The sequence below is a fragment of the Camelina sativa genome, chromosome 7, assembly GCF_030686135.1.
Source record: "Camelina sativa cultivar CO46 ecotype springtype chromosome 7, ASM3068613v1".
In the NCBI taxonomy this organism is placed as follows: domain Eukaryota; kingdom Viridiplantae; phylum Streptophyta; class Magnoliopsida; order Brassicales; family Brassicaceae; genus Camelina; species Camelina sativa.
The window spans coordinates 24,507,332-24,529,906 of record NC_141886.1 but is presented as its reverse complement, the minus strand read 5'-3'; the positions used below and the strand labels follow the sequence as shown (position 1 = coordinate 24,529,906).

At 38.0% G+C, this 22,575-nt stretch overlaps 4 protein-coding genes and 1 pseudogene across 5 annotated transcripts; 2 read left to right on the top strand and 3 right to left on the bottom strand.

The window, feature by feature from the left end:
- Positions 1 to 3,518: 3,518 nt before the first annotated feature.
- Positions 3,519 to 4,794, bottom strand: LOC104704850 (uncharacterized). The gene is made up of 3 exons (XM_010420873.2): positions 4,510 to 4,794; positions 3,837 to 4,403; positions 3,519 to 3,707 (listed from the first exon to the last, which is right to left on the bottom strand). Exons 1-3 carry the CDS (start codon positions 4,792 to 4,794, stop codon positions 3,519 to 3,521), a joined length of 1,041 nt encoding a protein of 346 aa, XP_010419175.2.
- A 198-nt stretch (positions 4,795 to 4,992) lies between these two features.
- LOC147941640 (uncharacterized) lies at positions 4,993 to 5,947 on the bottom strand. Its single transcript, XM_087458594.1, has 3 exons — positions 5,920 to 5,947; positions 5,662 to 5,830; positions 4,993 to 5,557 (listed from the first exon to the last, which is right to left on the bottom strand). Exons 1-3 carry the CDS (start codon positions 5,945 to 5,947, stop codon positions 4,993 to 4,995), a joined length of 762 nt encoding a protein of 253 aa, XP_087314720.1.
- Positions 5,948 to 8,062: 2,115 nt separating this feature from the next.
- LOC104702002 (putative disease resistance protein RPP1) lies at positions 8,063 to 19,446 on the top strand (annotated as a pseudogene). Its single transcript, XR_015561058.1, has 4 exons — positions 8,063 to 8,869; positions 8,938 to 10,039; positions 16,693 to 16,986; positions 17,149 to 19,446. The product of XR_015561058.1 is annotated as a putative disease resistance protein RPP1 (transcript).
- On the bottom strand, positions 14,010 to 16,889 carry LOC104702000 (uncharacterized). The gene is made up of 2 exons (XM_010417791.3): positions 14,598 to 16,889; positions 14,010 to 14,375 (listed from the first exon to the last, which is right to left on the bottom strand). Exons 1-2 carry the CDS (start codon positions 16,618 to 16,620, stop codon positions 14,251 to 14,253), a joined length of 2,148 nt encoding a protein of 715 aa, XP_010416093.2. The 5' UTR covers positions 16,621 to 16,889; the 3' UTR covers positions 14,010 to 14,250.
- A 2,213-nt stretch (positions 19,447 to 21,659) lies between the features above and the next one.
- Positions 21,660 to 22,455, top strand: LOC104701999 (uncharacterized). Its single transcript, XM_010417790.3, has 2 exons — positions 21,660 to 21,760; positions 21,972 to 22,455. The coding sequence occupies exons 1-2, from the start codon at positions 21,702 to 21,704 to the stop codon at positions 22,240 to 22,242; spliced, it is 330 nt and encodes a 109-aa protein (XP_010416092.1). The 5' UTR covers positions 21,660 to 21,701; the 3' UTR covers positions 22,243 to 22,455.
- The last annotated feature ends 120 nt before the right edge of the window (positions 22,456 to 22,575 follow it).

Here is a 22,575-nt window from a genome sequence, read left to right as displayed (position 1 = left end):
GGAGAAACAGATACAACAAATCAAAGATGAAGAAAACATAATTGAATTGCAAAAGAATAGAAAATAGGGTTTAGAAATCTTCTCCAAAGTGTCAAGAAGGATTAGAGATCTTCCCCCTTTGCTCTCAATACAAAATAGTCTCAGAAAATAAAGCTTATGTCTCTGGAGGTCGTGCCTCTAACTTAAATATCAAAATAAAATCCTAAAACTCGGTTTAAAACGAAAAAGGAAAAATTGCTTCGGGTACGGGATCGGTCGATCCCGAATGTGGATCAGCCGATCCTGGATGCTTTTCTCTGTTTTCTCCATCTGCTTGCTATTTCGATCAGTCTTCACCAAATTGGCTTAAGATGCTTGTCTACATCCCAAAACACTCAGTTTCCTTCCAAAGTCACCTAGAACCTGTAAAGACTCACACAAGACTAAAAAGACTCTAAAAGCACACTAGGACCTAACAAAAGACTCAAAACAAGTGTGAAAACCATGGTTAAAATCCTATAAAATACAGACACATCAATTCCCACGGACTTGAATCTTTGCTTGTCCTCAAGCAAGAACAGACAAAAACTCAAGAACAAAGAAAAGGTTTGAAAGTGGAAACTCACATATTCTTGGGAACTTCTTCTTTGCACTCTTCATCACATCAAATTAAGAACTACTTTTTGTACTCCGCCAATGATTAGGATTAACACTCCATACTTTGAACTCCACAACCTTAAAGAACCTTCAGCATCCCCATAGTTGCCTCTCAAAATCAGATTAGTGAAAAATGTGTGGTCTCACCGAGGGAGTATCGATCACTGAACTTATTGACTCCTTCAACCTTTTATTGTCCAAGACTTCCTTCATATGCTTCCTTTCCTCTCTCTTTTCTCACTTCCAAAGGATTGATTTCTCCCTAATTTTCTAGGGTATCATTGTATTTTTTTATCAATCCTTTGCTCTTTTCTTGCGGACAGGTTTCCATGAATTCCGGAAGATGCATGGGTTTACGCACAACCCTCGGTTCACTTTTTTATTACCTATATCCTTTTCTTGTTCTTTCTTTCTTCTCTTTTCTCTTTTTTTTTATTGAGTAATGAAGGGAAGAGAGAGGGGAAGCATACTTTGTGAGGAGATGCATATCTTGTAAGGCTTAAGGGAGGAGTCTTGTTCGATGTACACCAAGTCCCAAGGCAAGAAGTTAAATCCGGTTAAGCCCTGTCAAAGCTAGAGACAACGGTGGATCAACTTAATGTCCTCTTCGGTGAGGGTCTTTTGGGGCGTGTTGAGACTGCTCCTGGATGCTTTTCTCTGTTTGCTCCATCTACTTGCTATTTCGATCAGTCTTCACCAAATTGGCTTCAGATGCTTGTCTACATCCCAAAACACTCAGTTTCCTTCCAAAGTCACCTAGAACCTGTAAAGACTCACACAAGACTAAAAAGACTATAAAAGCACACTAGGACCTAACAAAAGACTCAAAACAAGTGTGAAAACCATGGTTAAAATCCTATAAAATACAGACACATCATTCTCCTTGCTGTCAACACAGTTGACACTTATCGTCCATCTGAAGCCCTATGCTTCTGAGCTTAGAGATAACCGGTAAAGCACCACTCAAGACTTTCCATAGGAACACTTTCAGCTTGGGATCCGTATGAAGTTTCCAAATCTGTGCTTTCAACTCATTAATCGATGGCTGTAAGTTCGCTTCAAGATGTAACTCTTGCTTGAAAATATTATCTGCAAGAAAATAAGCAAATTTTACAGAAAATTGTCCACTTTTAGTGTGTTTCCACACGAAGAAATCTTCTTTGTCAACCACCGGTTTGTTTTTCAGGATCTTCAAAACGTCTATTGGAAGAAAGTGAAATTCAGCTTTTGAACGTCCCATTCCCGTCTTTCAAAGTCTATGAGCTCCTTGACGTTAAGATTAATGTCTATGAGGGAATTTTTTATCCAAGGTGGTCTCATCTCGCCATCTTCAACCCAGGGATCCATCCACACTTTTAGAGATACCCGTTCCCTACTCTGCGCTTTAGACCTTTCAGTAAAAGCTCCCTACCAAAGAGTATGATTCTCCACCCAAAAGAAGGTCTAGTACCTAATCTTGCTTCAAGAAACCCCGAGTTTGGAAAGTATCTGGACTTCATTAGCTTGGAAAAAAGGCAATTTGGCTCCTGCAGTAACCTCCACGCTTGTTTGGCCAGGAGGGCTTGGTTAAATAGGCCAAGGTCTCCGAACCCCATACCCCCCAAATCTTTTGGTAAGCACAATTTTTTCCAGCTAACCTAATGTATCTTGCGCTGGTGTTCATTTGCACTCCACCAATAGTTTGCAATCGCAATAGACAGATTAGCACATGTTGTCTTCGGCAGTTTGAAACATGACATCGCAAAGATATGCATCGCCAATGCCACTGATTTGATCATGATTTCTTTGCCTCCCATTGAGAGTGTTTTGGCATGCCATCCCGAAACCTTGGCATTTAGCCTGTCTTTTATGTAACTCAACATTTCCACTTTTGAGCCACTAAAGCACTCAAGGAGTCCCAAATACTTACCCGTTCCTCCTTCATTGAAAATTACCAGCACATTTTGAATAGTCGCCTTGATATTTTCAGGTACCTTGGATCCAAACGAGATGGAGGATTTGGCTTGGTTTATTTCCTGACATGTGGCCTTCCCATAAGCGGTTAAGATGGACTGCAACTCTAAGGCTTGATCTGGGTTGGCTTTACACATAAAAAGGCTGTCATCAGCGAAAAGCAAATGATGGAGAATCGGACCCTCTTCATGGAGACTTATACCAGAAATTCTTCCTGCTGATTGCGCCTTATTAAGCAGATGAGATAAACCTTCAGAGAAAATGACAAAAAGGAAAGGAGATAAAGGATCTCCTTGTCTCAGTCCTCTTTGCGGTTTAATGAGTCCATGCGGCTGATCATTGATAAGAACTGAATAAGTTACCGTGGAAATGCAAAGCATAATCCAATCAACCCACTTAACCTGGAATCCTAAAGCTAGTAACAAGGACCTGAGGTAACTCCACTTAACTCGGTCAAAAGCTTTGGACATGTCAGACTTAATGGTCATATAGTCAGAAGAGATCCCCGAGAGAGTGTGTAGACTGTGCACAATCTCGTGAGCCACCAAAATATTGTCAGATATCAACCTATCAGTGACAAAGGCCGTCTGATTCTCTGACACTATAAGAGGAAGCAAGGGTTGAAGCCTTTTTACCAGAATCTTCGAGATTACTTTGTAGAGAACCGAGCAAAGACTAATGGGTCTCAGGTCTTTCATCAAGTTCAGATTAGGAACCTTGGGAAGCAAACAAAGATGAGTGTAGTTCCATTCTTCTGGGAAAGTTCCTTCTTCAAAGAATAGTTTTACTTCTTTAGTTACCTGATCACCTACAATGTCCCAGTAGTGCTGGAAAAACATTGCCGACATACCATCTGGGCCTGGAGCACTTGATGGTTTAATGGAGATCATTGCTTCTTTAATTTCCTCTTTAGTAACCTCCTTGACCAATTATGCATTCATGTCTTGAGATACTCGCATTGGAAAATCAGAGAACCAGGAAGTGAATGGGGTTGGATTGGAAGAGGTGAATAGGGTCTGGAAATAATCAGTAGCAACTGCTCCTTTTGCTGCTTCCGACTTTTGTTCAACTCCAGAACTGTCCAGCAGGAACTCAACTCTCAGTCTAGATCTGTTTCCCTTTACCAAAGCGTGGAAAAACCTTGAGTTCCTGTTCCCACTTCTTAGCCACTGACACCTGCTTCTTTGTCTCCAGAAGTTTTCTTCCTCTCGTTAGGCCGCTGCCAATTCTCTTTTGATATTACTGACCACAGTCGCTCTTGGGAAAGAGGAAGATACTTCAAATTCGAGATCAGTTTCCAGACGCGTGATGGTCTCTTTTGCATTCAGGGTATTGGTTCTTTTCCATGCACTGAGAGCTTTTCTGCACAACCTTAATCTTTGAGAGACACTGCTTGTTACTCCTACAGAAGAAGATCCCCACGCATGAGCGATTGCTTCCTCAACATTTGGCTTGTAAAGCAAACGCCTGTCGAACCTGAAGTGGCCCCTATACTCCTCTTGCAAATCCATCAGCTTTAAAAGAACAGGTTTGTGATCTGAGCCCCTCATGTCCAGAAAACGCTGGTTCGAGGCAGGAAAATGAGAGAACCATTCTTTGTTTCCAAAAACTCTGTCTAGTCTACTTTGGATCCATAAGTCATACCGCTTCCCTGCCCATGTAAACTGGTTTCCTTTGCTAGCGAGTTCCACCATATCACATGTTTCCAGCATCTCTGAGAAAGGTTTGAAGTTTGAATCACCTCTTCGAGGACCTCCTAATTTTTCTCTGTTGTGCAGGATATCATTGAAATCTCCTAGGATACACCACCTATCCTATCGGCCAACTCCAATTCTGTTCATCCTCTCCCAATTTTCTATTCTTTTTTTGAAAACTGGATCACCGTATATACACGACACAAAAAAAAGAAACTGCTCCAACTTGAACTTGAAAATCCATCAGGTTTTTATCCACAAAATTAAAGTCCACTTGAACTCCGCTTTTAATAAAGAGTGCTAAGCCACCACTTTTTCCGACTGGTTCCACCGTAAAAACCTTCTCGTACCCCAGCCAAACTTGAAGATCAACTAAAACATCCCTACTGTGCATAGTTTCCATTAGGAACAAAATCTCAGGAAAATGGTTTTTACGCATTTCCTTGAGATGCTGAATTGTCAAGTCTTGAGACCGTCCCAAGCCTTGACAATTCCAACTAATTATGCTCATTGCGCTTTGGGCAATCCCTCCTGTGGGATTACCTCTAAGGGATTTAGCTTGGAAGACTTCGCAGAGCTTGAACCCTGATCAACTGCTTTTCTTTTTTCTTGAGTACCAGTCGCTAACCCGAGCTTAAGATTTTGGAGACAACCAGCTCCTGCGGTCTCCAGGGATTTGGCTTTTCTAGTGTTTTTTATGGTCGTTTTTTTATGCAGGCTTTTTGGGTTTAATCCCGGAAGAACCAGCTCCAGAAGAGCCAGTTATGAAAACCGTCGGATTAACCTGAAAAGGCTGGGACAGAGCTAGAAATTTCGCTGGTTCTTGAAGGGAAATGGGAGAAAAGGACTCTAAATTCCAAGCTTGACTAGCTTCATGTTGCTTCCTCAATTGAGGTTCACTACTCGCTCTTCCCAAGTTCTCCAGATTAATCTCAGCAATATCATAACTAAACACCATTCCTTTATCTTTGTTAACATCTGAGTGTACGATTGAAGTTGGTTCAAGACGGAGAACCGATTTCTGGAGGATGGGATCTTTTTCAACCTCACTTACTGATTTTATAACTTTGTCTCTACGCAGAAGTAACTCCAATTCGTCTGACACCAAGAGGTATTGTCTCATTCCTTCTAAGACATCCGCTGCTATCTTTGTTCTTCTAGAAGCAGCATCTAATCCGACTTGATCTTCCCTCAGAACACCAAAGAGAGGATCAGATTCTTTGATGACTAGGGGCTTTTTCTTTTTTCCACTGGTAAACCCATACGTCTGGCATCTGCAACATCCTGTCTTTCCTTTATGAGCAGAGGACAGAAATCTCGATCACGTGTCAGCCTTTGACAGTTGTAACATCGTTTCTGAATGCGCTAATACTGAAACCTAATTTCTGCTGAACCACCCTTTGGCAGATTAACCAATTTGGATCTTCGTAAAGGTCTGGCCACATCAAAAAGGACTTTAACCCGCACAAATTCTTGGAGCTGAGGTTGGGCCGGATCGAAAGCTACTTCAAGAACTTGACCAATTAATTCTCCTAGCGTTGTGATAGCTGATTTGGTGTAGTAGTTGATTGGCACATTTCAGATCTGAACCCAAATCGGGATGTATTGCAGATAGTTGACAGGCGGGATCTCATACCATTTATCCACCGCAATGGACCACTCATTGAAGGTGTGGGCACCTTTGCTCAAAACATCTTGTAAATCATATTCCGAATCGAAGATAAACTGAAACTTCTCCTTAGTAAGAGCAATACCTTTTACTCGACCTTCCTTTTACCATTTCCTAGGCATGTTGCGAATTATTCTGTTCATTGGCTGACTTGCTGGATTCAAAACCCTTCCAACGAGGCTAAGAAAGCATATAAATAAAGGACAATCTCCTCATTGTAATCCATCCAGCAATTAATACAATAACTCTAGTTCTTCACATCTTTTGAGCAGAACCCTAACTTTTTCCTCAAGAGATTTCAATCCCCCTTTGTTTGTTAGCTTTGATCTGATTTTTGAGAGAGATTTATTATGTGAACAAGGACTCAGACCCCCCCCCCCCACGCGATGTCGCGGGGGAAGTATTTTAGAAAAAAAAATTAAAATATAAAATTATACATTATGAATTTTTTTGAATGTAATAGAATAGTTTAAATACATAAACTGTTACTAAAAATACAACTATCAAAATAAAAACTTATAACAAAAAATATTATTTAGAATAGACGCAACTTTGCAAAGCATATTGTTTAAAATATTTAAATATAAGATATTTTTACGAAAAATTATGGTAAAGAGCTACAATTTAAAAAAATCATTATTCATCATTCTAAAAATCTTTTGTTAAATCAAGAATTGGAGGAATTTCTTTACTTTTAAAAGAATGAATGCTAGAGAATATTTAGAGAGTTGTAAAAACCGTTGAGATTGAAATTTTATATTATTTTGTGCCATGACAAAAAATGAAAAACAGTTCAAACAGACAAATATATATAGATTTCAAAATATATGAATATTTGAATAGACACAATTCTACAATGAACAGTTGCAACATTACAAAAAAACAGTTACAATGAACAATCGCAACTTTTTGTAAAACACACAATTTAAATTTTTTACATATTTTTTTGGAAAATTATCCAAAAGGTATGATTGAAAAACACAATTTTTGGTGGCATTTATTCGGATTGCTATTAGATATAGGTATTTTCATTAAATTTTTATAAATAAAATTAACTAAAAGTTGTAAATTAGAATTCATCGTTCCAAAAATTTTTTGTTAAATAAAGAATTAGAGGAATTTATTTACTTTTTAAAAGAATGAAATCTAGAAAATAATTTAGAGAGCTGTAAAAACCGTTGGGATTGAAATTTTATATTATTTTGTGTATGGCAAAAAAATGAGAACGTTTAAACAAACAAATATATATATATATAGATTTCAAAAGATATGAATATTCGAATAGACACAACTCTAGAATGAACAGTTGTAACTTTACAAAAAAAAACGTTACAATGAAAAATCGTAACTTTTTGTAAAACACACAGTTTAATTTTTTTATAGATTTTTTTGGAAAATTATCCAAAAGGTATGATTGAAAAGACATAACCTTTGGTGGCATTTATTGAGATTGCTATTATATATAAATTTGTTTCCCCCCATCAAACAAATTTATCGTGTGAAACCCAGTTTCTACAAAGCAGTGTAGTCACCACAACATCACGAATCTAACAAACTTTTTTTTTTCTTTTTTTTTAGAATTGAATACTCTGATACCATGATAGAAACCAAGTTTGTATAATAGTTCACGAGGGCAAAGCCCTTATTATCTCACGTTGAATGATTGTTAACTGTAAGATAAGTTTTGTTACAGATAAGAAATCTCGATCGATGGCCTTATTATGCTTTTTCTCTTTCCTTAAATAGATCGACGAAGTCTGCTCCGACAAAAACCCTAAAGGGATCCTTACCTGAAAATCCAAAACCCATTTTGCTTTCCGGGCAAAACCCTAAAGGGATCAGTCTAATTTTTTGGACCAATTAATTTTTTTTTTTTTTTTTTAAGTTTTTGTGTCGATTATAAATTTGTAGCGTTTGAAGGAAAAAAACCCTCTTAAAAGGCTTAGTTTTATTAGATTGTCCACTAAATATTTAAGCCCATAACTCATTAATCTGATTTTTTTCATTTCCATTCCTTGTCGACCACACAAACATAGGAAACATCCGTGAAGCTTGCTATTGACTTGTGTAGGTCAATGGAGTCGAGATAATGTGTTCAATAATGTATGTACACAAATCCCTCTTTTTAATTCATCCTTCGTATAGCTATTCTGATAACCAAAAAATCTCTGTTGATCTTGATATTCTCTTCTCTCAATCTTATGCTCATGGATTCTTCTTTTTTTCTTACCATTCTTCTTGTTGTTGTTGTTGTTGTAATAGGCTTCTTCAGCTTTCTTAGAAAGTTCAAAGACAATAAAGAAAACAACGATGTTGGTTTTTGTTCTACATCTCCTCCATCGTCTTTGTCTTCTTCAACATCTCCTACATCTTCTTTGTCTTCTTCTACATCTCCTCCATCTTTAATGTCTAATTCAACATCTCCTCAATCTGTTTTGTCTTCTTCAACATCTCCTTCCTCTTCTTTGTCTTGCAACTGGACTCACCATGTCTTTCCGAGCTTCCGTGGGGAAGACGTTCGCAGAAACTTTCTCAGTCACATTCAAAAGGAGTTTCAAAGAAAAGGAATCACTCATTTCATTGATAATGAGATCAGGAGAGGAGAATCTATTGATCCTGAACTCATTAAGGCCATTAGAGGATCTAAGATCGCGGTTGTCTTGCTCTCAAGGAACTATGCTTCTTCAAAGTGGTGTCTTGACGAATTAGTGGAGATTATGGAGTGCAAGAAAGAGTTTGGTCTAACAGTGTTTGCCGTTTTCTATGAAGTTGATCCATCCCATGTTAAGAAGCTGACCGGAGAATTTGGAGATTGTTTTGAGAAAACTTGTAAGGGTAGAACAAAGGAGAAGATTAGGAGATGGAGACAAGCTTTTGAGGAAGTGGCTACAATTGCTGGTTATGATTCAAGAAACTGGTTTGTCTTTGCTCTTAATCTTTCAACACATCAAAAGTAAATGTATTAATTTCTCTATCTTTCTGTAGGGAAAATGAAGCTGCCATGATCGAAAAAATAGTCAATGAAATTTTCAAAAGATTGTATAGTTGCACACCATCAAGTGATCTCGATGGTTTAATTGGGATGGGGGCTCATATGGAAAAAATGAAGCAATTGCTTTGCCTAGGCTCAATAGATGAAAGGAGGGTGGTTGGGATTTTGGGTCCTTCTGGTATTGGTAAGAGCACCATTGCTAGAGTTTTACATAATCAAATCTCTGATCATTTTGAACTGAATGTTTTCATGAAATTCAAACCAAGTTGTGCAAGACCATTTTCTTCTGATGATCACAATGTTAAGTTGCAATTAGAGCAGCAGTTTCTCTCTCAATTAACTAACCAAAAGGATATCAAGATTCATCATTTAGGAACTGCACAAAACTTTGTGATGGGGAAAAAAGTGCTTATTGTTCTTGATGGGGTGGATCAATTAGTACAATTACTTGCCATGCCAAAAGCGGTATGCCTCGGTCCTGGATCTTGTATTATTATTACAACACAAGACCAAAAAATTTTGAAGGCATTTAAGATCAATCATATCTACAACGTGGATTTTCCACCACATAATGAGGCTCTTCAAATCTTCTGCATGAATGCTTTTGGTCAAGATTCCCCTTATGATGGTTTCGAAAGGCTTGCTTGGGAAGTGACAAGACTTGCTGGTAGCCTCCCTTTAGCACTTAGGGTTATGGGTTCTCATTTCCTAGGAATGTCCAAGCAAGACTGGAAAGCGGAACTACCAAGGTTAAGGGTTCGCCTTGATGGGGAAATTCATAGCACTTTAAAGTTTAGTTACGATGCCTTAAATGAAGAAGACAAAGATTTATTTCTTCATATAACATGCTTTTTTAATGAAAGCATTGATCATACTTTTGAAGATACTCTTCAACACAAATTCTTGAACGTGCATCAAGGGCTTCAAGTCTTAATTCAGAGATCTCTTATATCCAAGGAGAAACATAGGCCAATTCAAAATCTACTAGTTCAATTGGGTAGGGAAATTGTTTGTAACCAATCCATTTATGAGCCTGGGAAACGTCGATTTTTATTTGATACTAAGGAGATTTGTGAAGTACTCATTGATCATACGGTACGTTTCGTCATTTATCTTTGAGTTCTTTTACTACCCATACACATTTAATACATCTGATAAATCAATCACTGACAATCTCTACTTTTATATTTGTGTGTCTTTTTTTTTTTTTTTTTTTTTTTCAACCAAACATTAATCAAATTAAAAAATAACTCCAAGATTGGTTGCCCAAACCGGAGGAAAAGAGTTTACAAAGGAAATTTCAGAGGAAAGCAATCTTGAAGAACGGGCTAGACAATCTGCCCTTACATTGAGCTCTCTAGAGATCCTGATCAGGGAGAACGAGGAAAAGCATGGTCTGAGCACAAGAAACTCCTCTAACAGGTTCGAAAAAGATGGCCAATCGTCAGGCGTCTGCACCATCGCCACCAATTCTGCACAGTCTGTCTCAAAGCTTTGACATCCAACTCCAGCCGCCAAGAGTGACTCCATAGCCCAAATCAAGGCTTGTAGCTCTGCATGTAAGGATGTAGGACCGCATCTCTGACTCCGTGCTCCCAAAAGGAGAGTCGCATCATCATCACTACAACACCACCATCCTAGACCCTGCATAGCATCTGACCCTTTCCAAGAACCATCAATCTGACATCGAGGAAACGCTCCCCTATCCTCCACCAGAGGCGTAGTATGCAAATACCTATCCGAATAGGATTTTGCTTCTTCCCATAGTAATTTATCATTATTCGCCTGGTGTAGAATTTCCGTCGGCTCGGCCTGTAACCCCTGAAAAACTTTTTTATTCCTATCTTTCCATAATGTCCAAAGTATCCAAGGAAGACGATTAGCTACATCCGAATCCCCCGACTGAGAGGCTGCCCGCCAAAAAATAAAGTCTAAATTTGCATAAATTGAAGCAAATGGAAAGCCATCGGGGACTAACGAAACTAGGGACAACTCCCAAACATCGAGCGAGCGAGGGCACTCAAAGAGAGCATGATTGATAGTTTCTGGTGCAGCCCCACACCGTTTGCAGAGTGTATCACACCGGATACCCCTATACGCAAGTCGTTCGAGCACTGGGAGGGTGCCCGACGCAATCTGCCAGAAAAAATGTTGGACCTTTGGGGGAACATCCAGCTTCCACACCTGGGCCCTGAGGGCCATACATGTTGGTCCGTATTCGACTTCCGTCATCAGTTCTCTGGCTAATCTATAACCTGATTTAACCGTATACTTCCCTGACTTGGTAAAATGCCATACTAACCGATCCCGTTGCTGGACCTTACTGACCGACATACGCCGAATAATCGGTATATCCCCCGGATCCAGAAACTCTTCTAGAGTAGGCAAGTGCCAATCCTTCGTGACAGGATTAATTAAGTGGTTCACCATCAAGCTCGGTAACCAGAGTCGTCCCCGACCATTGGCAGGACGTGGTCTAATATCCGGAATCCATGGATCTCTCCAAACCGAAATAGAACTACCCGAACCTACCGCCCATCGCGCTCCATATTCCACTAAATCTTTCGTTGAAAAAATACTCCTCCAGGCAAAGGAGGGATTAGAAGGTTTTTTGGCCATAAGCGGGTGTTTATTGCTAAAATATCGGCCTTTCAAAACCCTCGCCATTAATGACGTCGGGTGTTGAATTAAACGCCAATACTGTTTTGCTAACATAGCATCATTAAATTGTTCCAAGGCTCTGAAACCTAGACCCCCATCACACTTATCCTTACATAGTTTATCCCAAGCCACCCAATGTAAACCATGAGCCTTATCGTTGGATTTCCACCAAAAAGTGGAAATAGCACTCGTTAATTTAGATGTCAACTCTTGCGGCAATTTGTAGCAGGACATCACATGCGTGGGAAGTGCCAAAGCCACCGATTTAATCATAATCTCCTTACCACCTTTTGATAAAAGCTTTGCATTCCAACCATTGACACGATCATCCAATCGATCCTTGACATATCCAAAAACCTTATTTTTTGAACCCTGGAGGCTTTCAGGAATGCCCAAATAAGATCCCATACCTCCCTCTTTGGTAATACCAATAACTGACTTCAACTGATCCCTTATCTCAGTAGGAACCTTCTTGCCAAACATTATAGATGATTTCTCTAAATTAACCTCTTGTCCTGAGGCTTTGCCGTAATTCCTGATAATTTCCATGACCGTCTGACATTCTGTCGCCTCTGCTTTACAGAAGAAAAGACTGTCATCAGCAAACAACAAATGCGAAATGGTAGGACTATCCCGGGCGATTGTGATACCCGTTACCTTTTTCTCCCGTTCTGCCTTTTTGATATTCGCTATCAGAACCTCTGTACAGAGTATAAACAAGTACGGTGACAACGGGTCCCCCTGACGAAGACCCCGCTGTGGTTTAATAAAACCCCGGGGTTGACCATTAAGAAGAACTTGATACGACACCGAAGATACACACCACATGATCCAAGAGATCCAATTCCGATCAAACCCTAACTTAACCATGACTGCCTCTAAAAAAGCCCATTCTACACGGTCATAAGCCTTACTCATATCCGTTTTGAAAGCCAGAAATTCCGACTTGCACCTATTATTAGTATTTAACCCATGAAACATCTCCTGCGCAACCAATATATTATCCGTTATTAAACGACCCGAAACAAAAGCCGACTGAGTTTCGGAAACCAAAGATGGGAGAAACCGCTTAAGCCGAAAACACAGGATCTTAGAAATAATTTTATAGCTCACATTACAAAGACTTATCGGCCTAAACTCCGCCATCCGCTGCGGACGATCAACTTTAGGAATAAGACAAATATTCGTCTCATTTAAACACGGGTCAAAACGTCCTGAACGGAAAAACTCTCTGACTAGAGCCACTAAATCCCCTTTTAAGGAAGACCAGAATCGTTGAAAAAACAAGGCCGTCATACCATCAGGTCCTGGTGTCTTCTCCGGGTGCATAGCAAACAGAGCTTTCCGAACTTCGGCTTCAGAAATATCCCGAATTAGATCTCTATTCATAGTATCCGATATTAAAGGGGTAACCTCCTGTAACATCTCTGACACACCTTGAGCATCTGAATTCCTAAAAAGGTCCTCAAAATATTTTGTAGCAATATTCTCCATACCTGAAGCCGATTCATTCCATACATTATCTGTATCAAAAAGACCAATGATCCTATTTCTTACCCGACGCTGTTTAGTAGAAGCTTGGAAAAATTTTGTATTCTTATCCCCAACCCTTAACCAGAACTTCCTACTCTTTTGTTGCCAATATAACTCCTCATCCCGATATGCTTCTTTTAATTTCCTCTCTATACCTCGAATTTCCTCCTGAGAAATTGAATCATCCATTTTCGCCTCCTGTAACGCCGCCTTTAAGGACGAAATGAGTCTTGGGCCAGAAAAAATATTATTCTTTCTCCACCAAGAAATCGAATTCCTGCAATTCTTTATTTTATCCACAAAGCCCGTAGGCCGGAAATTTATAGTACGATTCCAACCTGACTCAACTGCCCCGGATAATCCATCCTTCCCCAACCAGCATTTGTCAAAACGGAATTGCCGATTCCGTTTTATATGTGTCTTCAGACAAGTTGCCAAAATTGGACAATGATCAGAACCAATCATATCCAAATAGTCTACCTTGGAATTCGGGAAAAAACCTTGCCAGTCCTCATTACCCAAAGCACGATCTAACCGGCACCGAACAACCTGGTTATTGCACCGATTACCCCTCCATGATAAATGCTCACCATAACAAGGAAACTCTAACATCCCACAATGTCGGATCATGGAATTAAAAGGCACAAAAGAAGAGGCTGGACGCAAAGCACCTCCCCTTTTCTCATGATTACCACTCAATTCATTGAAATCACCAATCATAAACCACGGATCAACACGGAAAGACCCGATATCCGATAATTTATCCCATACTTTTACTCGATTTTGGGGGACCGGATCCCCATAAATAAAAGACATATAAACTAATTGTTGGCCAAAGAAAGCTTGTACATCTATAATGCGATCACAATCATAAAGAACTGAGAGTTTTATTTCATCTTTGTAAAATAATGCTAAACCACCACTTGTCCCGCAGGGTTCAACAGTATACAAATTATTAAAACCAAACTTATTCTGAAACTTTTGCAAATAAGAAAAACATTTCTTAGTTTCTGATAAAAATAAAATGTCTGGTCGATGTTGCTTCCATAAATCACCCAAATACTTCTCTGTCAGATCAACCCCAATGCCCTGACAGTTCCAACTCAGGATCTTCACGTGTGCGCCGGTGGTTTCGGGAGAGCCACCGTCCCTTTCTTGACTTGACGACTACCATCCGCTGGTTTACCTCTCAAGGGAATATCTTGCCTCCCCTGACTCTTCTGTTTTTTTCCTGCACCTGCAGGTTTAGATAACGCCTTAGCCAATAACCGTTTCCCCGGAGAAGCCAAAGTCCTAACAACATTTTTAGCAACTATTCCTGAACCACTAACACCCTTTCTAACATTAGGCCTATTAAGTCTCACCCTATGTATTACCGGATCCACTAGCTTAACATCAGCCAAAGCGTTATTAACAAGACCCAAAACCGAATCCGGCAAGACTAAAACAGGAGGTTTACCTTGTGAATCACCAGTCATATCCGACTGTGAATCCGTACCCTGCTCGGTGAGAGTGTCGTCCTCCTTACCCAACTCAGTATCAGGTATAACCGCATCATCACCTTCGGGATATTCTCCCTCCTCCAACAAGTCATCATTCTCCTCCATAAAGCCAGTCTCCTCTCCCTCCTTGACCAATCCGGTGAGAGTCTCTTCCGGAGCAACCGTAACAGCCTGAGAAGTGGAACCTCTCCCAACCGCATCCTCTTCCTCTTGGGATCTCTTTGCAACAGCATTCTGTTTCACCGCGCTCCCCTGTTTGACCTTATACAACGGTTTTGGCCACACAGGTCCCATACCCTTTCGATTCAGATTGAAGGAAGGAACCTGTCCCTCTAACTCACCACTTAGCATCTGCGAACCTCTCTGTCCACCAGAGCCACTAGACTCCACAGCTGTAAACTGTTTTTTCTGTCCCCACGTTGAACCTTGGAACCTTTCTTGATATCGGGAACCATAAGCACCCCCATCTCCGTGCATACCCTCGTGACCCTGGAAATCCAAAGCCCTCTTAACATGCTTCCTTGGTTTCTCCCAACCACCTTCACTTTTGAATCCCCCTTGCTTACCCTGAAGATGATGTTTCAGAACAAACCGTTTATCCACTTGCTGTTCCGCGACCTGCTCCCCCGCTCCCTTCTTCAATTCTGGGCACTCACGCACATCATGAGTTAGACGAGAACAATGCTCACAAAAACCTGTCAGCTTCTCATACTCAAGGGAGACAATAACCTCATCTCCAAACTCAAAGGGAACAACCATCTTGAAAAGGAGAGGATTAAAGCCATTAACAGTCACACAGAAACTTCCAGTCTCCTCATCAATCTCCCTGAGAATACCCACCTTCTTACCTATTGCTCTCAAAGTCGCTTCTTCCCAAAGATGCATGGGAATACCCGTTACCTTAACCCAAAAGTTGATTGCGGAGGGATAAGTAGATGATATGATAGGCTCCCATTTCACCAACGCGAGCATCCACCCATCAAAATGGTATGGACCGTTCATCAGCACCGCCTGCAGTTCCTCTTCAGCCTCAAAATTAAACTGAAATAAGCCCTGACCCAAGTCTGCTCCTACCACCTTGTCCTCCAGCTTCCAAATCTTCGGTAGATTAGCCACCAAAGACTCCATTTGCTGAACACTTGGATTCATCAAACGCCCAATAAGAGTCAGTGAGAATTGTTGTATTCTCTGAGCCAAAACCGAATTAGCGATCCTCACTGTCTCCGTACGGACCAACGGAGCTTTGCCTTTGTTGAGTGCTAACTGAGACATGATAGACCACCAACGACACAACCAAAACTCCTTGAGGTCTGAAAAACACGACACCGCAAGACACAATTCTCTCAGAAAATCAGACAAATCGCCCACTGAAGAAAGAATGATCCAGCAGTTATAAAACCACCCTATCAAACTGAGCTCGCGGATAAATACCACTTGAACAAAACACCCATTGTCAAGGGATAGACAAAATCTGTCCGAAATTGATATCTCAGAGAACATCACAAAACATTCCAGAATCACCAATACAAGATCGTAACGAGATACCCATCTGACAAACCAAGGAAAGAGAATTGATCTCATACCATAATTAACATACCAATGAATCCTCCCGATAGTATATTCAGGTGGAGCCTCAATCAACATGATATGAAAATCTCGACAATGTATAACAAGCAAAATCAATCGCCATGCAATCCGGAAGCAAATCCTATCGCACTCGCAATCAACCCGAATCGAATCAACCTCAATAAAACCAACCCGATACAAATCCTCAATCCACCCGTACCGTATCGAATCCTCAATCAGCCCGATAAGATTCGATCCAACTCGATCCCCACCATAGAGAAAGAGATCCCGTAAGTCCCGAGTGAACCCAGACCAAATCGAAGACAGATTTCCGATCCATCTCCGAGATCCAAACGTAACCAGAGCACACGAAAGACCAATCTTCCGCCTCTCAACAGCACTGAACCAAAGCATATCAAACCCTAGATCGAATCGCCATAAGTATAGTTTAGTATTTTCAAACTATTTGTGTGTCTTTTTTTTCAGGGTAGTAATAGTGTTATAGGCATATATTTGATTCTTTCTGGGTTCGTGGTCGACAAATTAATACTAAGTGAGGGGGTTTTCGAAGAAATGCCTAATCTTGAATTTTTGAAATTAGCTGGCACTGCCGGAAAATTACTCTTACCACAAGATCTAAACTATCTACCTCCAAAAATTAGAATTCTAAATTGGGACTATTCGCCGATGACATGTTTTCCTTCTAAATTTAATCCTAAGTTCCTTGTCAAGATAATCATGGTACACAGCAAGCTCGAGAAATTATGGGAAGGAATTCAAGTAAGCATTTATCATTTTTTATGAAATCTATTTTACTTTCGTTTCTATGCAATTAATTTTGTACAATTTTGTTAAAATAAGACTGGAAAAGTGACCTCAGCCTATAAATTCTTTCACTACTAAACTCGTTCTCGTATGTTGTCTTTTTTTTTGTCATTACAGCCGCTCATCAATCTCAAAGTGCTCAATTTAGGTTATTCAAGATATTTGAAGGAGCTTCCTAATCTCTCAAGGGCCACTAATCTCCTAAAAATGGATCTTCATAATTGCTCAAGTTTGATAGAGCTTCCTTCCTCTATTGGAAATGCTACTAATATCCAGAGCTTAGATCTAGAATTTTGCTCAAGCCTAGTGGAACTTCCCTCATCTATTGGTAATATCACAAACCTCCGGAAATTAAATCTCTACAGATGCTCAAGTCTACTTGAACTTCCCTCATCTATTGGAAATCTCATCAATCTCCTAAAAGTGGATCTTCTTGTTTGCTCAAGCTTAGTGGAACTTCCGTCATCTTTTGGTAATATCATTAATCTCAAGAAATTGGATCTTCATGATTGCTCAAGCCTAGTAAAGCTTCCCTCATCTATTGGAAATATCATTAATCTCCAGAGATTGAATCTCCGTGGGTGCTCAAGCCTAGTGGAATTTCCCTCCTCTATTGGAAATCTTGTTAATCTCGAGACACTAGATCTCAATGCATGCTCAAGTCTAGTGGAAATTCCCTCATCTATTGGAAATATCATTAATCTCCAGGAATTGGATCTTCGTGGATGCTCAAGCCTAGTGGACCTTCCCTCATCTATTGGTAATATCATTAATCTCGATTTTGGTCTCACTGGATGCTCAAGCTTAGTGGGGCTTCCCGCATCTATTAGTAATATCATTAAACACCAATCTTTGTATCTTTGTCGATGCTCGAGCCTAGTGGAGCTTCCCTCCTCTATTGGAAATATCATTAATCTCCAGAAATTGCATGTTAGGGAATGCTCGAGCCTAGTGAAGATTCCCTCCTCATTTGGAAATATTGTTAATCTCCGAAAGTTGAATCTCAGTAAATGCTCAAGCCTAGTGGAGCTTCCATCCTCTATTGGAAACATTGTTAATCTTGAGAAATTGGATCTCAGTGAATGCTCAAGTCTAGTGGAGCTTCCCTCCTCTATTGGAAATATCATTAATCTTCGGAAATTGAATATTCGTGGATGCTCAAGCCTAGTGGATCTTCCCTCATCTATTGGTAATATCGTTAATCTCCAGAATTTATATCTCAGTGGATGTTCAAGCCTAGTGGAGTTTCCCTCCTCTATTGAAAATATCATTAGTCTCCAAGAATTGGATCTTAGTGATTTCCTAGTGGAGATACCATGTTTTATTGGAAACCTCCCTATGTTGAAGAAGTTGAGTTTGCGAAGATGCTCAAAGGTAGAGGGTCTACCTATCAACATCATCTTGGATTCTTTAGAAGAACTTGATGTCACTGGTTGCTCGCAATTTAAATGTTTTCCTGAGATTTCTACAAACATCAAACGACTTATGCTCTGTGGAACTTTGATAAAAGAAGTTCCCTTGTCGATCATGTCATGGTCTCAACTTCATGACTTGCGTATGACATTCTGGAAAGACCTTGGAAAATTCCCACATGCTCTTGACATCATCACAGAGTTGGAGTTGGATGCAGATATAGAAGAAGTCCCTGCATGGATCAAAGGAATGTCTCATTTACGTCGACTTGTACTCAAGAAATGCATGAAGCTAGTATCACTCCCGCAGCTTCCATGTTCTCTATCAAATTTAGATGCAGAAAACTGTGTCTTTGGAGACACTTGCTTGCTCATTTCCCAATCCTGAAGTTTGCCTCAGGTTTATTGACTGCTGGAAACTGAATGAAAATGGGAGAGATATCATTATCCAGACATCGACAAGTAAATACGCAATCTTGCCGTGTAGAGAAATGCATGCGTTTTTCAATTACCGAGCCACTACTGGAGGTTCTCTGGTAGTGAAGTTTAATCCAAGGCGTATTCCTTTACATTTGAGATTTAAGGCTTGCATCCTGCTGATTAATAAGGGTGATAAATCTGATTATCAGGACGTGTTTGTAAGGGTTCACATGGTAGACATACAAAGTGGTAGCGGGTGTCAATTACGTGGCCAACTGCTAAGTCCACTTTTAACGGAGCATTTGTACACATTCGAAGTTGAAGTAACAAATGTGGAGTCCGCATTCCATTATGAATTAAGAAATGTGGAATGCATAGAGATTTTATTTGAGTTTGAAGTCGACAATGACAGATGGGAGATAGGTGAATGCGGGATACGCCCACTCTTGGAAGAGGACACTCATGTTGAAAGTTCCACCTGATGACGTGATTGTACTTTTTCATATAAAATATATATATAAGTTGTGTAATCTATATAATAATAGCAATCTAAAGAAATACGAAGAATGGTATCTTTTCGTTATATCTTTTCATAAAATATTTTTATTTATTTATTTTTTGACAAAAAATTATATGGTTGCTTCCTTTTAAAAAGTTGCATCTGTTGAATGTAAAGTTGTGTCTCTTACAAACAGTTGTGTCTATTTAAATATTCACATTTTTAGAAATAAATATATATATATATATATGTTTTTTTTTTGTGAAAATTTCATACTTTCTTTTCAATTCAAAGGTACACATCTTTAGAAATTTATATATTTGTTTTTCTTTTACATAATTTTCAAACTTCCTATTCAACAAAGATTTTTCATAAATCTGAATAAATGCGAAGAACAGTTCATCTTTTATAAATTTTCATAAATATATTATTTATTTTTAGACAGAAACATCGACGGTTGCGTCTTTTTAAAAATTTGCGTCTGTTGAATGTAAAGGTGTGTCTCTTACAAAGAGTTGTGTCTATATATTTGTTCTTTTTTGAGAAATCTTTAAACATATATATGTATGTTCTTCTTTTGTGAAATTTTCAAACTTTCTTTTCAATTCAAAGGTACACATCTTTAAAATTTTATATATTGTTTTTCTTTGAGAAAAGTTTCAAACTTTCTACTCAACACATATTTTTTTCAATAAATCTGAATGAATGCAAATAACAATTGCATCTTTTCGTTATACCTTTTCATCAAATATATTATTTGTTTATTTTTTGACATTAACTTCTACTGTTGCGTCTCTTCATAATATGATGAATCAAAATAATTTGAAATTTAATTTTTAACGTCATTCTCTTCTCTATAAATTATTGATCAACATACATAATATTAATAATAATGTAAAAATGACTTCTCATCACTGTGAGAAATCTATTGCAATTTTGATTTATTTTATGAATCGTTGTACTCCCTATGTCTCTAATAGATTGATGTTTTGACCATTTCACATATATTAAAAAAAGGTAATTTTTTTATCTATAAATTAATTTATCATTACTTTTTGGTAAAAAGAGAAAATATAAACCTTAGATAACATGTCATGCGGAGAAAAATATAAAGTAGAAAAAAAATTAATTTAGTATTTTAATGTACAACATCAATCTTTTAGGAACAAGAAAAATATGTAAAAAAATAATCTATTAGAGACAGATGAAATAATTATTAATTATATTCAGTATCTGAGTATAATTCTTCATAAATTATGAATTTTAATTTATTCAAATATATTAAACCAAATTATTCTAACCTATCTAATTGAATCATTGCAACATTTGCTATATTTAATATTTAAGATCACATCACTTGGATAAAATCTTCATAAATTATTATTTACTAGATTTTAATTACAAAAATATATTTAAATGAATTATTACAACCTTTTAATTAAACTACATAAATTTTAGTTTATTTGATGAACCATTAAAGCTTTCGATTTCTATTGTGAACCCTTGCAACTTTTGGAAAATTTGATATTTATGATTATGTCTATTATACTAAAATATAATTAAAATGTCATATTTTCATTACTACTCTTCTTTATGTTTTTATTATTTAGATATGTGGATTTGAGTACATCAAATTTTATTTAAAAAAATGCAATTACCTATCATATGTTTATAATATTAATCATTATTTATTTAATTGTAAAGATTTTTTAATCATATGTCTATATCATTAATTATTATTTATTTAATTACATGTGAGGGAATATTTATCAATTAATATATGAAGAAAGTTTCAAAAATTTGTACTTTTTGAACTTATTATTAATTAACTTAATAAATATAAATAATTAAATAAATTTTGTAATAACTATTTTATTAAAATGAGTTCCCCCGCGATATCGCGGAGGCACGATACCTAGTATTTTTAAAATTTGACAATAATAATATTGTAATGATAAGTATCTGGCAAAAGTTTTGGTAGAATATAATTTAGCTTTAAATTATTGTAATAATTGTTATAATATATTAAAAATATATAAATATAAATAAGTGTATGAATGTAAATACAAATATAATTTTTTCTCTAAACTAAAATTATTTATTAATTTAATTCAGTAAATAAAATTCCTTTATATATTTTTAAAAATTTGTTTAAGGTTTAAAATTTATTTTCTTCAACAATTTTAAATCCGCACATCATTATGCGGACCCTTATCTAGTATATATATATACAACTCTCTCAATTCACACATAGTCACATACTATAAATATATATATATATTAGTAAATATCTGATTATTCATACACACATTGTAAGAGATCGATATATAGAGATTGACATGGCGACTTCCACCTTCTCTTTTCGTGGTGCACAAACCATGAACACCATGTTAGTCAAGTAAGATTTTTTTTTTCTTTTAAGTAAGTTTACCTATATAGTGTTGAGTTGAGCAAATGCATTTTTGTTTTGTCTATGCTAATTTTCTCTCTATTGTCTTTGGGAAAATCTATTCATATTCTAGGATCATAAAGTTATGATTGGTTTTTGACCAAATAAAAGTTGTGTGATTGTTTTTTTAGTGTCATGCAATTGCATATACTGTATCTAGGCCGATGCTTAGGAAATCGATTCACAAGAAGAGTGCGTCGCACGACATAGTGAGGGAGACGGCCAAGACGGAGGGTTCCGGCACCGGAGAGGAGGTGAAGACGATGAGAGGCTTCTACCGGGCCGGAGAGACGTCGTCACCGGCGACTAGTTGGGTGCCACATGAAGGTACGGGTATATACTATCCAAAAGGGCATGAGAAGGTGATGCAAGATGTGCCTCCTCCTCCAGCTGGCAGCCACGCGGACGAGCTCGTTAATTGGTTTTCCTAACCAATTGTCCCAGTGAAACTCTAACTCATGTCATCTCCATCTCATCGCAATCTCTCTATATTGTTGTATTGTAAGGGGAAAACCTTAAATATATATATATGTGTGTAATTAAGTTGATATATGTATTGTTGTCATGTAACCGATGATAATGAATAAATTGATGATGGTTATAACTTATAAGATTGAGTTATAGGTACCAAACTATCAATGCATGTAGCATTATCCACGTTGATTAACTTGGTTGCTTATGTACCTTGTAATGGACCAACTAAAGCTTTTGTTTACAATGTTTAGTGTCAAGCTTTATAAAAAACCCACCAAACAAGCTTTATG

What these genes read in the sequence shown, in the direction of transcription:
- LOC104702000 (XM_010417791.3), bottom strand. Translation starts at nt 16,620, where the DNA reads ATGCTTTGGTTCAGTGCTGTTGAGAGGCGGAAGATTGGTCTTTCGTGT. An exon ending in TATGACTGGTGATTCACAAG is followed by an intron (nt 14,376 to 14,597) that starts GTAAACCTCCTG and finishes CTAAACCTGCAG; the next exon opens with GTGCAGGAAAAAAACAGAAG.
- LOC104701999 (XM_010417790.3), top strand. Translation starts at nt 21,702, where the DNA reads ATGGCGACTTCCACCTTCTCTTTTCGTGGTGCACAAACCATGAACACC. An exon ending in ATGAACACCATGTTAGTCAA is followed by an intron (nt 21,761 to 21,971) that starts GTAAGATTTTTT and finishes TACTGTATCTAG; the next exon opens with GCCGATGCTTAGGAAATCGA.
- LOC147941640 (XM_087458594.1), bottom strand. Translation starts at nt 5,947, where the DNA reads ATGAGTGGTCCATTGCGGTGGATAAATG. An exon ending in TCCATTGCGGTGGATAAATG is followed by an intron (nt 5,831 to 5,919) that starts GTATGAGATCCC and finishes ACACCAAATCAG; the next exon opens with CTATCACAACGCTAGGAGAA. An exon ending in GGTGGTTCAGCAGAAATTAG is followed by an intron (nt 5,558 to 5,661) that starts GTTTCAGTATTA and finishes AGGATGTTGCAG; the next exon opens with ATGCCAGACGTATGGGTTTA.
- LOC104704850 (XM_010420873.2), bottom strand. Translation starts at nt 4,794, where the DNA reads ATGAGCATAATTAGTTGGAATTGTCAAGGCTTGGGACGGTCTCAAGAC. An exon ending in TGATGGATTTTCAAGTTCAA is followed by an intron (nt 4,404 to 4,509) that starts GTTGGAGCAGTT and finishes GTTGGCCGATAG; the next exon opens with GATAGGTGGTGTATCCTAGG. An exon ending in CTTTCCCAAGAGCGACTGTG is followed by an intron (nt 3,708 to 3,836) that starts GTCAGTAATATC and finishes GCTTTGGTAAAG; the next exon opens with GGAAACAGATCTAGACTGAG.